General features: G+C 44.6%; 1 protein-coding gene and 1 long non-coding RNA gene across 4 annotated transcripts in view; one reads left to right on the top strand and one right to left on the bottom strand.

Annotated features, from left to right (window-relative positions):
- Positions 1–498: 498 nt before the first annotated feature.
- LOC134485647 (uncharacterized) lies at positions 499–11633 on the bottom strand. 2 transcript variants are annotated; one of them, XR_010063866.1, is made up of 3 exons: positions 11499–11626; positions 10563–10653; positions 499–8959 (listed from the first exon to the last, which is right to left on the bottom strand). It is a non-coding gene; the product is annotated as an uncharacterized LOC134485647 (long non-coding RNA). The 2 variants fall into 2 exon arrangements; XR_010063865.1 differs by lacking the exon at positions 10563–10653 and having other exon boundaries at positions 11499–11633.
- Snx27 (sorting nexin 27) overlaps positions 11386–17512 on the top strand; it is an 83002-nt gene continuing 76875 nt past the window's right edge. For both annotated transcript variants that reach the window (NM_001110151.1, NM_152847.2), the window contains exon 1: positions 11386–11810. In NM_001110151.1, coding sequence (NP_001103621.1) covers positions 11506–11810 — 305 coding nt within the window. In that variant the 5' untranslated portion in view covers positions 11386–11505. The remainder of the gene's footprint in view (positions 11811–17512) is intronic.

Genomic DNA, 17512 nt, shown 5'->3' with positions numbered 1-17512 from the left:
TCACATTAGTGTTGACATAGTGAGTTCCAGGTTAGCTAGGACTTACGGTTTTAGACAGCCGAGCCAAACCAGAACCAAAGACTAGATACAGAACCAAAGATAGATGCTGACTGAAACCTATTTTAACTTCAGAAGATTAAATACAAAGATGAGCTTGCTCAGAGTGTGGGTGAGCTTCAGAGTTTGGGTTTGAGGGATTGGGACGACCATAGTCAATGATACTTTCTAGAAAAATCATCTGGAATTACCAGATTGAAATACATGGCTGATCTATAATCCAGGTTCATAGACTGGAGACTGACAGGCCTTTTGCTCAGCTCTGGTCATGGAGCGCAGGCTGGGTTTCAATAGTGTCATCTAGAGTGTCCTCCTGCCCCAGAGTGGGTATGGGGTCAGATTCTCCCTGCTATTCTTGGTATGGCTCTCACTGCTTGGCCTCATATGCGAACTTCTGAGGGACTGTAAACATTACTACATGTAAGTTGTTGGTAAACAGACTTTTCTTTCTTTTTTTTTTTTTTTTTTTTTGGTTCTTTTTTTCAGAGCTGGGGACCGAACCCAGGGCCTTCTGCTTCCTAGGCAAGCGCTCTACCACTGAGCTAAATCCCCAACCCCTTAAACAGACTTTTCAAGAGCTGCCAACACCCACCCAGGCTTTGTGCCTGGGCTTCTCTGTGGCTCGGAGACTTCCTCTCTGCCTCCCTGTCCCAAGGGCTCTTGGCATAGATACAAGGTGAGCCAGCGGTGTTGAAAGGGGACAGGAAACAAAGGAATAAATGAACAGGTGACCTTCAAGGAGAACTGGAAGTAGACAAGGCAGTTGACCCCACTCTACGAACAACAACCCTGGCAGTGCTTTTAGGGTCGTTGTCGTTGTTGTTGTTGATGATGATGATTTAAAATCTTTAAGGGAGCTTCCTGAATTGAGTTTTAGTCACAACAACTTTGGAAATGTAACTGAGCATGGTAGCACCCACCTGTAATCCCAACAACTGGGAGAGTTAGATAGGAGAGTTAGATAGGAGGGTGACTTGAGCCAAAGAATTTGAAGCCATTAATAAACAACCCTAGGGCTGGAGAGATGGCTCAATGGCTAAGAGCACTGGCTATTCTTCCAGAGGACCTGGGTTCAATTCCTGGCCATTTACAATCACATGGAACTCTAGCTCTAGGAAAATCTAATGCCTCTGGCCTCTATTGGCACATGTAGTCATCCACATAGAGACCCCACACATACACATAAGTAAAAATAAAATAAATCTATAATTGTAATCCGTATGTCTCAGTTGGTTTTCTACTGCTGTGACAGAACACCATGCCACAGGCAACTCATAAAATAATTTATGTGAGGCTTACTCCTTCAAAGGGTTAGAGCTGATAACCATCATGGCAGGGAGCATGGCGGCAGGTAGGTGGGCATGGTGCTGGAGCAGTAGCTGAGAGCTCCCATCTTTTTTTTTTTTTTTTTTTTTTTTTTGGTTCTTTTTTTCCGGAGCTGGGGACTGAACCCAGGGCCTTGTGCTTCCTAGGCAAGCGCTCTACCACTGAGCTAAATCCCCAACCCTGAGAGCTCCCATCTTAAGACACAAACTCTAGACAGAGCGAGCTAACTGGGAATGGCTTATCCCCAGTGACTTACCTCCCCGAACAAGGCCGTACTGTAAAGATGGTTTGGGTATTTTGATTTCTTTAAAAAAGCACAGAAATAATGTAAGAATGTATTTTTGTTTTAATCCCAGGTGTGGGATGTGGGGCTGCTTCAGATTGTCCGGCTTACGAGCTTTGCCTCGTGCTCTAGCAGGGGCGTGATTTTGCCAGCTTCAGAGATCTTCTGTGACTGGGAGACGTTTGGAATTCTGGGGACTTTTCAGAGGGTAGATAAATGCCAGGGCCCCGGGAGGCGGTAGGTTGATGGTTCGATGTTGGTTGGCTGCTGGCGTTGCATTAGTTGCTGTTGGCCACAATTTGTTTAGTAGGTCATGTGCAAGAAAAAACAACAAGAAGAAAAAAGTAAGTGTCCTGACTGTGAACCTCAAACTCCCTCTAAGGAACTCGATGCTTCTAGTCAGCAGGAAGTCGTCTAACGATAACGTCATACCCTTTCTGACACCTGACTTTAAGGATTCAAGGATCTCTTTCCTCTCTATCCTTTCTTCTCTCTTATCTAGAGTGAGGGAGTGAAGGGTGGAGAAGGACGAAAGAAAGAAGGACCCACAGAGGCTAAGACCAGCTACACAATACCCCTTAATCCTTCCCAAGCAGTTTCACCAAGCGAGGACCCAGTATTAAACACACTTTCTGGGGATTTGAACCCCTACATCTTGGCACTCAAGAGCCAGAAGCAGTAGGTTCAATGTGAGTTCAAGATCAACCTGGTCTGCACAGTGAGTTCCAGGCTAGCCAGTCTACACAGAGAAACTATACCAGTAAATATATTTAAAAAAAATAAATTTAAAAGCCCATGAAACCTAACTGAGGAGCCAAGGAAAGAGAGAAGGATGGTACAAAGGTATAAGACTGGGAAGAAGCAATGGCTGATGCTGGGAAACGGTTACCATTCACAGGTAAATGTGGGTGGGTGAAGTTCAGCATAGAGGGCCATGAGAAACAACCATGAAGTAACAGTTTTCTAGCTTAGCATAATCCTTTTGCTTTGCATTGTAAGTATCTTCACTATTTTCTCTATGTCGTCCAGGTTATCCTGAATCATGCGGTGTAGTCCAGGCTAGCACAAACTCACAGAGGTCCACCTGCCTCTGCCTTCTGATAAAGTCTCTCATGATGGTAAGTTATATATAACAAAAAAACTTACCGCTTAACCAGTTCTAAGTGTGTGGTTGTGGTATTACTTCTACAGTGTCGTGCAACCATCCCACCCCACCCATCTCTGGAGTTCTTTCACCTTTCCCACTCCAAACTCTGTACCTCTTAAGATTCCTTCCTGTTCCTCTCTCCTCAAGTGCTTGTGACTGCCATTCCACTTTCTGTCCACGCCACATACAAAAATAATCACATAATACTATAACTTGGATTTGTATACTGTAACTTGGATTGTGTTTTATAACTGGCTAATTTCATTCTGCGTCATCTTTAAGGTTTACCCTGTTAGAGCATGCATTTCATTTTTTAAAAAATTAAACTATTTTTCATAAGGGTACCCTACAGTTGGGCAGTGTGGTACATGCACAGGCTTAGATTTTTCAAAACTTACTTTAATAAGGGTTCTTAAATGCATCAACTTCCCTTCTAGCCCACCACCCACCAGAGGTAGTAGAAAGGAAAGGTTAAATAGGTCAAAGGAGGATGCGAACCTGTTTAAAAATAATTCTTTGGGGGCGATTCCAATCTTCATTGTCAGGATATCAGCAGTTCAGTTCGCACGATCAGCAGTGGTAGCTCAACTCACTCGCAAACACCATTCATGAACACACAATGACAGTTTGATCCAGAAGAAACCACGAGGTTCTGCCAATCGGCCCGAGTTCACAGAAGCAGCAAGAACCCTCTAGATCACCACCAGAAGGTCTCTGCTACATTTCTCTCTGTGAAGTTACAACAAATGATGGTCATTAAAGAAGGCAAAGCAAACCAATGCTACCTCGTCAGTCAGCAAAGCCCAAAAAAGACCAGCAGAGAGCACCGAGGTGAGTCAATGCCATGGCCTCACCCACTGTCTGTTGGGTTATACTTATAACTTTCCAAACATCACATGTTCTCCTAATCGTCAGCCCCAGCAAAACATCACATGACCTTTTCCCAGGCAGTTCCTAGAAAAAAACACCATGTGTCTGTTCTCCGCAAAACATCCTCCCACGTGTCTGCCTCAGCAAAACATCCTCTCATAAGACAGTTTCGAAAAACATCACATGACACAACTGAGTTGCCGAAGAAACCAGAAATTTCCACTTAATGAATGACTTTAACCCCAACACTCAGCAGGCAGAGGCAGGCAGATCTCTGGGTTTGAGGTCAGCCTCGTCTATAGAGTAAGTTCCGGGACTGCCAGGGCTTAAAAAAAAAAAAGAGAAAGAAAGAAAGAAAGAAAGGAAGGAAGGAAGGAAGGAAGGAAGGAAGGAAGGAAGGAAGGAAGGAAGGAAGGAAGAAAGGAAGGAAGGAAGAGAAAGAAAAGAAAGGAACCAATAAAAATAAATAAATAAAATTAAGAGTACCCTGCATTCTTAGGTAAGCGCTCTACCACTGAGCTAAATCCCCAGCCCCTGCATTCTTTTTTTAAAAAAAGTATCTACATGGAGATGAAGTGGCATTGTGTGGAAGCTTCTCGAAACCCACCCATCTATATCGCTTCTTGCTCCCACCTTTTGTATTTGCAGAACTCTCATTTGAGTCTGGTATTCAATGGAAGCTATAAATTCAGGGATAGCCCTACTCGTAGTCCCAGGAGACAGTCCTGACGAGTTTAAGCTAGCCATGGTAGTTGTGTTTATTGTTGTCGATGGTTGGTTTAGCACATTGGCAGGTGAGACAGGGGAGGCCACTAGGAAGGTGACTGCTTGGGAATTTGCTTTCCTTTGTGTGCGAGTGCTTTGCATACAGGTGTGTCTGTGCATACTTGTGTGTCTGGTGCCCTCAAGTCAGAAGAGGGAATGTGACACTGTGGAACTGGAGTTATGGATGCGTGTGGGACATTCCGTGGATGCTGGCTCTTCTGCAAGAAGAAATGTATCTTAACCCCATGTGACTAGTATGCCGGTTTCCAGAAGCTTGCATTCAGCTTGGACAGCTAAAGCCCAGCTAGATACTTGCTGTCATGTTCTAAACTGAGCTGTGTTGACCGTAAATAAAGTAAGGGGTTATATTGATTTATTTTTGCTGTTTTTATTGCCTCAGACCCAGCAGCTTAAAACAGCTATTCCTCATATTGGAGGGCTTAGTGTCAAGAGTCTCTCCAGGACCAGCTTGTTTGGGTTCTCTACTCAGATCTCACATGGCTACAATGGAGGTACTGCTGGACTGTTTCTTTGTGGAGCTTGGATCCTCTTCCACGTGTCATGTTGTTGTTGGCAGAATTTCATGAGGATAAAAGATGGTGGAACCTATTTTCTTCCTGTCCCCAAGAGCCACTCAGGCCCTGAAGTCCCCTGTGGCTGCCCTCCTAGATAGTTCTGAACCTTCCACAAAGCCAGCAGGACCAGTCGTACTAAGAAGCATCATTACTTGACACAGCAGAATCATGGGTGTGACACAGCTGTCAGCTTTGGCATATTTTTTTGCCCAGAAGCAAGTCACAGGTTCGACTTACCTTCAAGGGAGAGGGTTACGCAAGAGCGTGACTCATTAAGGGGTCACCCGGAACTGTATTTGCCTCAGGGATTTAGAAAAGGGAAATGTGAGAGAGAGCGACAGTCTTCTGGGATGCTGGAGAGAGACTATAGCTAGGGCTTGGGCGAGGAGAATTTAGAGTAGCAAAAAGGTAAAACATCTATGACCCAAAGGCTGTGTGAGCGGATGTCCAGGTGTAGGTTTTCCACTTAAGTATCCCTGCTTGAAAAGGGTGACAGAATCCACTGCCCCTGCAGGTCACAGGATGTAGGAAGAACTTATTCAGACAAGAAGGTGGACAGAGAAAAAGAGTAGCCTGGCTTTGGTCAGAGCACTCGGGTTCAAGGTTCAGTTCTTGGGTTAATTAGCAGACTTGCTGTTATCTGAGCCTTTGTGAGGATAAACTGGGCTCTGAGGTGGGACGTGCTCTGCAAACAATGAATGGCCAAGTCCGATGCTGAAGACAGCTTCACTGACTTCCAAGACTCCTCCGTGCGTGAGCCCCCAGCTCTCTGAATCCTCTTAGTCTACACCAATCTCTTTGCTCTTCTACATAGTATCGAGGGGGAGCATTTCCTGGGTTCTGTTTTCAGCACTCAGCTTAGCTTAGAGTAAGGTGTTGTCTACCTTACTCTGTCATTTGTCACTACCCAAAGGCTCCCAGACCTATGCAGTGGCCCAGACTCTAGTGTCCAACCGTGACTTGACAAATCATCGTGGGCCTTTCCTCAAGTCCACAAGGCTCCAAGCGGACTCTGTGTTTCCTCGTCCTTCTTGTGCTTGGGGGACTGTGTACCATCACTTCCTCCCTGTGCCACAGCACCTGAGATCCTCCCAGGCTCCAAGACTCTCCTCTCCCACACCTTGTATCCCCTCTGCTATGGCCCTAGTTTGAGTCCCATTAATTCTTCCGAATCACTGCAACTGCTTCTTAATTATCTATCTCCATTCATTCTCCACACATCCTGCAGCATGAACTTTTCTGAAGTGCAAGTTTGATAATGCGGTTAATCCGTTCAAAGACCCCTAAATTCTTAGGAATGAAATTCCAGTTCCGGGGCACAAAGAATGCCCAGTAACTGGAGCCTCCCAAGTTCTAACTCTCCTGTCTTCCAGCCATGTTCCCTCTGCAGCAGTCCTACTGAGCAGCGCTCCCGACACTACACTGATATTCTTTCAGACCTCAACATCCCCCGCCATCGTTCTCTGATGTGAAGCACATCTCCCTATGTCCTCACTTCCAGATGCTTGAAGGCGTCTGTCACATCTCTCATTGAGATTTAATGTTTAGTATTGTTTTGTCTTTTGCTATCCTGACTGCTAGACTATAAGCTTTTAGGACATTTCATGTAGCCCAGGCTGGCCCTGATCTCAGTATGTAACTCAGTGAGGCTGGCCTTGAACTCCTGTATCTAGTTCTCCAGTGTTAGGATTATCTGTATGAACCACTGCATGGGCTTAGCAACTTATTTTCACATACACACTCACACATACACTCACATACACACACACACACTCTCTCTCTCTCTCTCTCTCACACACACATGCACATGCACGTATTTTTTTTGTTTTGTTTTGTTTTGTTTTATTTGTTTTGAGGCAAAGTTTCTCTGTGTAGCCCTGGCTGTCCTGGAACTCACTCTGTAAATCAGGCTGGCCTCAAACTTAGAGATCTGCCTGCCTCTGTCGCCCAAGTGCTGGGATTAAAATCATGTGCCACCACTTCGTGGCTAGCCATATTTTTAGATTAGATTTACTCCTGTGTGTGTCTCAGTCAGGGGACATCTTATGGTGTTGGTTCCCTTGGTGTCCCAGTGAGAGAACTGAGGTCCCAGGAGAGAACTGGCTGACACTTTTACCCTCAGAGCCACCTCTGTGGCCCTGGCTGGCCTGACTGTGGGCACCTTTACCCATGGATCCATCCCCTGGGCCCTTATTTTCTAATTCTTATGATATACTGACCCTGTCTTTCAGTTTAATCTTTTCTAAAATTGTCTTTTTGAGGGAAGACCTCACTCTGGACTTGTGATGATCCTCCTGCCTCACCCTTCCAAGTGCTAGGATTACAGGTGTAAGTCCCCACTGCTGGCTCATTTAATTAGCTAATTAATTAGGTTTCTTTTATAAGTCAGGGTCCCTAAGCCAGACTGGCCTTGAACTTGCTTAGCAGCCTAGACTACCTTGAACCTCAGATCCCCCTACGTCTACCTGCCCAGCGCTGGCATCCTAGGTGGTGTGAGAGCTGAAACCTAGGACTTCTTGCATTCTAGGCAAACATCGGACCATTGAGCCTTATTGGGTTTCATTCGACTGAAAGTTTGGAAGGAAGAGTTAAAGAAAAGAAATAATGAGAAAGGCCTCTCTCCTACTCCTGTCCCCAGCGCAGCTGTCCAGACTCCCTTCGTTACAGCAATCTATGCTATCAGTTTCGTGTATTTCTTTTTTTTTTTTTTTTAAAGATTTATTTTATTTATTATATATAAGTACACTGTAGCTGTCTTCAGATACACCAGAAGAGGGCATCGGATCTCTTTACAGATGGTTGTGAGCCACCATGTGGTTGCTGGGAATTGAACTCATGACCTCTGGAAGAACAGTCGGGTGTTCTTAACCACTGAGCCATCTCTCCAGCCCAGTTTCGTGTATTTCTAAAGACACAGAGTCATATGCTTCCCTCATTTGTTTTTTTTTTTTTTTTTTTTTTTTTTTTCCGGAGCTGGGGACAACCCAGGGCCTTGTGCTTCCTAGGTAAGTGCTCTACCACTGAGCTAAATCCCCAGCCCCTGCTTCCCTCATTTGTACACTGATGACATTACGTGTGTGTTCTGTCCTATTCTTGCTTCACTGCGCATGGTCTCTGTGAGCTCATTCCGTGTCACACCACAAAGAGCTTTTTAGCTGTTTTTTAAAAAGTGATTCGGTTTTCCACTGTGAATGTATCGTATTTTACCCAACGACTGTTATTAGTCCAAACTACTGTGAATATGAACAATACCACAATGACTTACAGTCACAAAAGAGTTATTTCCTAGGTGTGTGAGTGGAAATGGACCCTGAGGAGCGGAGGTGCCACAAGGAGGACAGGTGCAGTTTGACTACCTCATCGATCTCTGCATTTATCCCTCACCATTGTTGGAAAGCTTAGAATAGAGTGTGCATTCATCTATGTGTATGCACATGTGTATATATATATTTATGTGTGTGTGTGTACTGGAAAAATATATATTGAAAAAGAGTCTCTTATAGCCTGGGCTCCCCTTGAAGTTGATATATAGCTGAGGATGATGACCTTGAACTTCTGATTTTTCCTAGGGCCTCTATGTTCTGAGTGTTAGGAGTGTGTCACCACATCTTATGTATTTGCTACTAGGGATTAAGCAGGGATTCCTGCATGTTAGGCAAGTGGTCCACCAACTGGCTGACCCTATTAGCCTCATTCAGTGTATACTTATTTATATTTATTTATGTATATGAGTATATGTATTTATATATATGAATAATGTCTTAGGGTCTTATTGCTGTGAACGGACACCATGACCAATGCAAGTTTTATAAAGGACAATATTTAATTGGGGCTGGCTTACAGGTTCAGAGGTTTAGTCCATTATCATCAAGGTGGGAGCATGGCAGTGTCCAGGAAGGCATGGTGCTGGAGGAGCTGAGAGTTCTACATCTTCACCTGAAGGAAGCCAGGAACAGACTGAGCATCCCCAGGCAGCTAGGAGGAGGGTCTCCAAGCCCACCCCCGCAGTGACACACGTCCTCCAACAAGGCCACACCTTCTAATAGTGCCACTCCCTGGGCCAAGCATATGCAAAACATCACAAGTAAGTACATTACAACTTTTGTATGTGAATGCTCAATTTGCATGTATGCCTGCATGACGGAAGAGGGCATCAGAGCCCATGACAGATGGTTGTGAGCCACCATGTGGCTGCTGGGAATTGAACTCAGGACACCTCGAAGAGCAGTCAGTTCTCTTAACCACTGAGCTATTTCTCCAGTCCTCCCACCTTCAGTATATTTTTAATAAACAAATAAAGACAAGTCAGGGGAGTGTTTTTGTTTTTGTTTTTTGAGACACAATGTTAGCATGTAGCTCCTGGTTTGGCTTGCCTCAACTTAACAGAGATGGGCTGACCTCTGCCTCCTGAGTGCTGGGATTAAGGATGTAGTCTTGGCAAAAACAAGTAGTTCTTTTTTTTTTTTTTTTTTTTTTTTTTGGTTCTTTTTTTCGGAGCTGGGGACCGAACCCAGGGCCTTGCGCTTCCTAGGCAAGCGCTCTACCACTGAGCTAAATCCCCAACCCCAACAAGTAGTTCTTTTAGCAGCAAGTTCTTTTCATCCAGTACTCAATTCATAATAAATGTTTCATGTCCAAAACGGATTCCATCATTATGTTGAAGCAAAACTTATTCCACCTTTATTATTTCAGTATTTCAAAACTTACCAAGAGTCTTGTTCAGCTCTTGTTGTAAAACAAGGCCACTTCTATTCCTTTTGTTTCTAACTCAAACCTTTTCCTTTTTTACCTTCATATGTATGCTCTAACTGTAGTGACGTTGTCTCCATTCAGTATGTTTCAAAATCTCTTAATTCTCCTATTGCTTCTTCTGTCCCCTGTAACCCTAAGAACTCTGTGTGGCCCATAAATTCTTTCAGGGGCTTGTTTGTTCTTTTAATAATTCATCAGCTTCTGTTAGGTTCATGATTTTTAACTTGTGTAACCCTCTTCAGGTATCTTTATTCATCTACAAAATAGGAGCCATGATGGTGCTGTAAACAGTAAATGAGCTATGGATGTAAATATTTGGTACATAGTAGTGTTGAGAAAGATAGTTCTTGGTGCTTCTACTCCTCTTTTGCTGGATGCCAAGAATGCAGACTCCTGGCTGATTATCTCTGGGTTATTTCTCCGGGTTGTGGGGTTGTGTTAACATGTGGCTTTGGAAGATAAAGTAATGTCTTCCTTCAGGACAAAGAACAAGTTTACTGTATTCCTTTCTAAGAATTGTAACCTTTCCGAGTTGTGCATCTTAGGCTCTGATACCTTAGGAAAACATCAGTCAGAGCTCTTTATCTACATGGTGGGGAAGAACTGATGGTGCACGTGGAAGCTGATCCTGTTTCCTTTGTCTTTGCTTTGTGGAATCTTGTGTATTCTATAACATCTACGAAACAGGAATGGATTAACTAGTGACTTTATCAGTAGGGGGAAATCAAACACCAGACTGGAGCAGAGATTGCTTAGATTGCTATGTGCATTTTTTTTCTGTCCTTACTTGCTGTCATCAGGCACCCAGCACCGTCAAGTTTATATCCTGGTAGGTAGCCAAAAACACCAATCGCATGTTTTCAAAGAATTCTCTTGTGCTATTGGGAGAAATGAAATAAACGAGATAAAAGCAACTTCAAAACTCTTGCTAAATTGAAATTATTGACCACTTTAATATCCAGTTCTAAATCATGGAGGTTGTTGTTTTCCTCCACATATGCTTTTTTGTATGTCTGTGAAGTTGCAATACATGGAAAAGAAAGTTGCGCAAAAATAGCTGAGTTTTAAATCCTGTTACATAATTGCTACTTGACTCTGGCCACCCTAAAGTTCCGTTTCCTAATACTTGAAATAAGGAACCGAATTCACGATCTGGTTGTATCACTGAGTTGCTGGGACACCTTCCAAGATGAATATACAAGTGAATGACCAATTTAAAACTGCAATGAATCATCAGTTAGTGGTCGGGCGTAATAATCAATCTGCCTCTGTTGGGAGGCAGAGGCAGGTGGATCTCTGAGTTTGAGGCCAGTCTGCTTTACAAAGCTAGTTCAGGACAGTAAGGGCTACAAAGGGAAACCCTGTCTCGAAAAAACAAAACAAAACAAACAAACAAATAAACTGAGCCAAAAAGATGCTCACCATCCAACCACGGAAACTTAGCCAGAGCCCAAAGCCCAATAAACCACAACTCCCAGAAGGCCTTGAGCCCGGATGCGTCAGGCACTCCTGGCAGAACTACATCTCCCAGGAGGCGCTGCAGCGCCCAACCGTCCGCTTCTCCCGCCTTACTACCCTTTTCTCCCCCCCCCCCGCAGCGCGGTGGCCCACTAGCTCCTGCGGTCGGCCGGCCGGGCGCGCGCTGGGGTCGCGCGGCTGCTGAAGGGGGCGGGCGCGCGCAGGAGGAGTGGAGGCGTAGGGGGGCGGGGGACCGCTCGCTTACTCGCAAGATGGCGGACGAGGACGGGGAAGGGATTCACCCCTCAGCCCCGCACCGGAATGGAGGCGGCGGCGGGGGGTCTGGGCTCCACTGCGCCGGGAACGGTGGCGGGGGAGGCGGCGGCCCGCGGGTCGTGCGCATTGTCAAGTCCGAATCCGGCTACGGCTTCAACGTGCGGGGCCAAGTGAGCGAGGGCGGGCAACTGCGGAGCATCAACGGGGAGCTGTACGCGCCGCTGCAGCATGTGAGCGCCGTGCTGCCCGGGGGGGCGGCCGACCGGGCCGGGGTGCGCAAGGGGGACCGCATCCTGGAGGTGTGAGTATCGCGACCGCCACGCCCCGTCCTCCTACCCTTCGCCTGTCCTGGCCCCTCACCCTGTCACCCAGGCCGCACCTCTCCTAGCTCGCGAGCCTGCGGCGACCCTCGCCCCCTTCGCGGGCCTTCGCAGCCCGGCTTGAAGCCTCCTGCCTTCCTGGCGTCTCCAGTTTGTGCTTTTGCCCCACCACCCCAGTGCTTTCCCTGCTGTCCCCATGCCTTTGGCTGCTCTCAACCCATTTGCCTTCTCCTATAGCATGCCGCTTTCTGCCTCTTACTGAGAGACTCTCCTTTTCGACCTAGCAGTGCTGTGTCCTCCCCAACTTTTCATCTTTAGCATCATAGTTTCCTGGTCTCTGCCCCCTTAGACCTTGTGGACTGTCCCTTCTGTCCTCTAGACCCGGGAGGTCCTGTGGTCAGCTTATTTTCCTCTGGAGGCATCATTTCTCCCCACCTTAACCCTCCACCTTCTTTCCTTAGTTACTCCCCGTTCTAATAGAGCACACCGACATTTTCGTATCCACCACTTGGCCTTTTCTCCCCTCCTCTTTGTAGTCATACCATCTCTAGTATACCTTATCATCGCATGCGTTTTTTGGGGGAGGGGTTGCAACCTGATTTTCAAGCTGGTTTCTCCATGGCCACATTGCTCTGAGTACACCCTTTTCTGACTCCCGGACTTCCACGTGCACCACTCCTCACACCTTGGAGTTCGGTTTAATAGTGCTCTTCCAGCTCCTACTTCCCCCAGACTGCAATCGCCTTAGGTCTTTGCCATCTCCGTCTTCCTCCTGCTCTGTGCTGTTGCAATCCTACACTTTATTTGTTCCCCTACAATGCTTTCCCTTCTCTTTTTAAGGCCCCTTCTGCTGCAGAACCTTCATCCAACTTGTTCGGGCTCACTTGTCACTTACCACATCCCTTAAAGCTTCAGGGATGTTGTCTTGTCTTGATAGTTTCAACGCAGGCCTCCTCTGCCCTAAGCTGTGTTGTGGTTGTGATTTTGTGCATTGTGGGTGTTGGTTGACTTGTGGGTGCTGTGTGTTTTCATTGTCTCCATTCTCTTTCATTCCTTGATTTCTCTCCTTTTTGCATCTGTACTCTATGTACCCCCCTCCTTCCATGAAGGGATTTACCCACATAAGTCTTTATTCTTTTTAAACATTTCATTTTAATTGTAAGTTCCACAGCTGACTTTTTTTTTTTTTAAACAGGTTCATATAAGGCCTGCACTTATAGTATCTTGAAAGTCTGTCCTTGTAGAGGAGTCCACCCCTCTCCCCCATTTTGTGTCCATTTCTTTTACTCTGTGGACTCCTTCATTCTGTTTCCTCAACTTTTCCACTTCAAGAAAGAATAGCTCACTACCGCATGTGTTTGGTGAGCTTGTACATTTTTTCTGACTTTTCTGGAAAGAGATGCTTGTGGGTTTGTTTTGTTTAATTACTATATTACAGACTACTTTCTAATATTTTCTGGTCTTTGTAGGTGGCATTAAGAAACTGAATACAATAACAATGTTGATGCTGTCTAACTGGGTACCTGGGTATTTATTTTTTTAGAAAACTCAACAGTGTGGCTGATGGTTTCTTCAGATAGAGACTTTTAGAATTGTCATTTTGCTTTCCCTTTGGAAATTAACTTTGATTCAGCTCTTTATTTTTAGTTTTAAAATATATAAAAGTTATAGTTGTATTAAAGTTAGGTCATTTACCCTATAGGATCCAAAACTACAGCTAATATTGTCTACCATGAGTGTTTAAGCCTTTTATTCTTATTATAGTCTGCGCAGAAACCCCAGCTGTAAACTAGTAGTTGTAAAGATCTGCATGACCACGAGAGTCCCTATGAGAGACCAGGAGCCTAGGAAGCTAATGTTTTTGGTACTGTCCTTGGTGGTGAGAGAAGTTTTTGTCATTTTTGGTAGCAGGGGGAAAGAAATACTGCCTAGTCAATTCTTTCTGGAAGGTTGGTGATAAAACAGATCTTGGTATTGGTTTTGTACCCTTTGAGCTTTTCATAGTCTCATTCAAAATTCTTTTTCAAAATTCAAAATTCTTTGAAACTATGGTACTCTTGTAGAATTAGTAGAAGTAATTAAGAATTCCAATCTAGTTGGTAGCTTCCGAGACTTTCGTATGCCTCTGCCCCCAAATCCCCCATTTCCTTAGACTTTTCAAGTAAGAGAAAAAAAAAAAAACAGCTACTATCTTTCTTTTTTTCTTCCTTTCTTCCTTTCTTCCTTTCTTCCTTTCTTCCTTTCTTCCTTTCTTTCTATATATTTGAGGCAGAGTCTCATGTAGCCCAGGCGAGCCTCAAACTGTATGTAGTTTAGGAAGATCTTGAGCTTCTGGTCATCCTGTCTCCATCGTCTGAGTTCTGGGACTACAGGTCCGTGCTACTTTGTTGGGGTTATTTTTTGCTAAGGAGGGAACCCAGGGATTTAGGGCTTCATGCTTGATAGGCAAGCATTCTACTGACTCAACTAGAATTCCCAGCCTGAGCTCTTCAATTTATCTTACCTGAGTCCTTACTCTGTCAGTGGTCCCAGGAAAGCTGTTCATGTTGATGAGAAGCGATGGTCTGAGCTAGGGAGGGTGGATTGTTGCTGTACAGCTTTGTCACTGTGTACCTAGTCACGCTCAGGCCTGGCCTCGGTGGTTGAGGTGTGAGATCTGTCCCTAGTTTAACTCCTCCCTGTGTGCAGACAGCTTTCACTCCAGTTGTCCTGTTGCAGTTGTTTGGACAACTGGTAGAGGTATGAAAGAACGGTAACAGATTTAAGTGGATCGAGACTTGTCCCTCAGCAAGAGGAGCCATTTCTTTGTGCTGCTCTTAAACTCTGCTTACTGAGGCTCATTTATCCTGGGATAATTGTTAAACTCAGGTGGAGCAGTGTTGGCTCACTTTCTCCGTTTTCCTTTCAAGGCTGGCTAGAGTCATGTTGCAGGGCTTGGTACCACAATATGAAGAAGCCCTCTGGGCTCTAAATTTACTACAGATGGAAAGTTTTCTTGACTAACACTGTTAATCTCCACCTTGTAATTTTTCTCAGTGTAATGTGTACTGGTGCCTTCCCTTTGATGTGCCTGTACCTTGAGGCCAGAGTGTGAGAGATGCTTTCAACAAATAGAACCAAAATAGATACGTCTTTGCACTGATTATATAGTATGTGAACTAACTGACTTGAGGTTAATCTCGGTAAGGTTAAAGTGCACTCTCACTGAGGACACTTGATTTCATGAGAGTTGCCTTTGGCAGAGTTGCTGTGTGCAGTGGGGTATGGAACCACCTACAATGTTTGTGGGCCTTTTTGGACTTGATCCTGCAGGGTGTGTGTGTGTGTGTTTATGCATGCGTGCGTGCGTGCAGAACACACTTTGAGTAGTTCTCTAAGTTAGGTCAGATTCTCCTTCGCCTCTCTCCCCATAGGGGTGGCTGGGATTAAAGATGTTTCCCCAATGCATCCAGCTTTTAGGTGGGTTCCAGGAATTGAACTTGCCAGACCTGCTCTAGAGAGTGAGAATTTCAAGCACAGATCCTTAAGGCTTGACTTGTAAGCATTCAAAAATCATGATTTATTTATCTAGTCAGTATATGCTTCCCTTCTTAGTAGCTTCCTGATAATATATGTATCAGTTTTTCCTTGTTAAGGTTAAAGCATAAGATAAATTATATTGTACAGTTTATTGAGTCTTTTTTTGTTTAATTTCATGTGAATTTTTGAAAATAATTTAACAAAGTTTGATAAGTATTTTTACAGTTAAGTGAGTCATGAGACATTGAGTATCTTCTTAAGAACCTTTATAAAAGAATTCACTGATTGTTTTTTCCCCCTTTGGCTCAGATTTTCCAGGTAGACGTGGATAATAATGTTTGAAGTGATTGTTGAGCAAAGGGACGCTGTGGCAAAGTTCTCATGCTCGGTATGCATGAGAATCACGGGGTCCTAGCCAGAAACACAGACCTGCAGGTATACTCTAATGGCTGTCATTCAGTGGGTCTTACATAAGACTAGAAATCTTTGTCAGTCTTTTGCCAGGTGTAGGGAATGTCAGTCACATGCTAAGCCACATTTCCAGAACGTGATAGTTATGGACTGTTGTAGATTGCTCTCAACTCGTTTTGCTTCATCATTATGGTGACACTGGGAGCCATAGCTAGGACTTGCTAACACTTATTAAGCTCCTGAATTCCCAGCTAAGGGAAGACAGCTCCTTACTAATTGTACCTCCTTAGGTGGGTTTTGCTGATGTCATGCAGCAAAGGTTAAGAGACAAATGACAACAGTCACTGTGTCATCTTGCAGTGTCTGTGGTGCATTACAGTTTGCAGTGCACTATGTATTCACTTGAACTTCAGCACAGAGTTCTGGATAGAAAGGTTTGAAGCTCCTCGGGGTAGGACTGTGTTAACTATTATGTTTGTTGAGTCCCTAGCCAAATATGTAGTGGAACCTCGGTTCTCTTCATGAATACTTGAATATAGTGGACAGGACTGAAACCATCCCTGTGTTGTAAGAAGAGAGCCACACTGAGTGACAACCAGAATGAAGTCCAGGTCTTCGGAGTCTTTCCCAGTTAAAAAGTTTGCTTTGGTTATTTACTGACTGGGGACAGTCAACTTCCTTAATTTGTATGTATTCTTTGGAAGTTTCACACCTGTATCTTGATCATGTTTACCCCAGCTCCTCCTTCCAGCTCCCCTGGGCTCCTTCCCAACCTCATGTCCCCCTCCTTCCATTAGTGCTGTCCATTTGGGCATGGATGTAGGGCCTTCCCTGGGGCAGGGGGCCTCCTGGCGGCCACACTTTTAAAGAAGAGTGCCTCCTTCCCCAGTGGCAGCCCCTAGTAGCTCCACAGCCTGGGGTGGGTGTCTGGGTAGTTGGCTGTCCTTGGCAGTAACTCGTTATTCCTGGACTGGATAGCAGCAACTCTGTTTCTGTTTCTGACATGTGCCTTCATTTTTTATTTACCCTTTACCTCATGTTAATTTGGATCAGAGGCTGGGGTCCAAAGCAAACTTTCTTTGCTCCTATATTATTGCTTGTTTTCCTCTATACAGGCAAAGGGAACATGACAGTCATTCTTGTTATTTAAAAATACTTTTAGTCTCATGTAGTGAGGGTACAAACAAAGACTTGAAAACCACATTACCTTCCTTCAGAAATATTTTTATGAGTTGCTGTGACTAAGTAAAGGCATGGTGCATGCTTTTAATCCTGGCACTCAGGAGGCTAAGGCACTCTGATCTCTGTGAGTTCAAGGCCAGCCTGGTCTCCATAGTAAGTTACAGGATAGCCAGGGCTATACAGTGAAACCCAGTCTCTAAAACCAACCCACCAACCCACCAACCAAACTTTTTAAAACTTCAGGAAAGTTTGTATTTTTAGCATTCAGTGGATCTTGAGTTTTATACCAGCCTGTGCTATATATGGAGAGATCCTATCTCAAAAAGAAAACCAAAAAATAACCAGACCCCCTAAAATAAAACAAAACAGAAAGCCAAAATTGTAGTACCTTTTACATTACAGCGCAGTGTACACACAAACCAGCATCAGGTGCCACCCAAATTTGGTAAACCACCAAAACTCTTCACTGTTTGTCCTTGTTATTTTATTTATTTATTTATTTATTTTGGTACAGTAGTCAAGTTTTTTACTTTACTTCTTAAAAGAGCAATGTCTTTTAAAACTTTTATTA

This window comes from Rattus norvegicus, chromosome 2, assembly GCF_036323735.1.
Source record: "Rattus norvegicus strain BN/NHsdMcwi chromosome 2, GRCr8, whole genome shotgun sequence".
Lineage (NCBI taxonomy): Eukaryota > Metazoa > Chordata > Mammalia > Rodentia > Muridae > Rattus > Rattus norvegicus.
The sequence above is the reverse complement of the archived record's forward strand: the minus strand, read 5'-3'. Positions and strand labels throughout refer to the sequence as shown.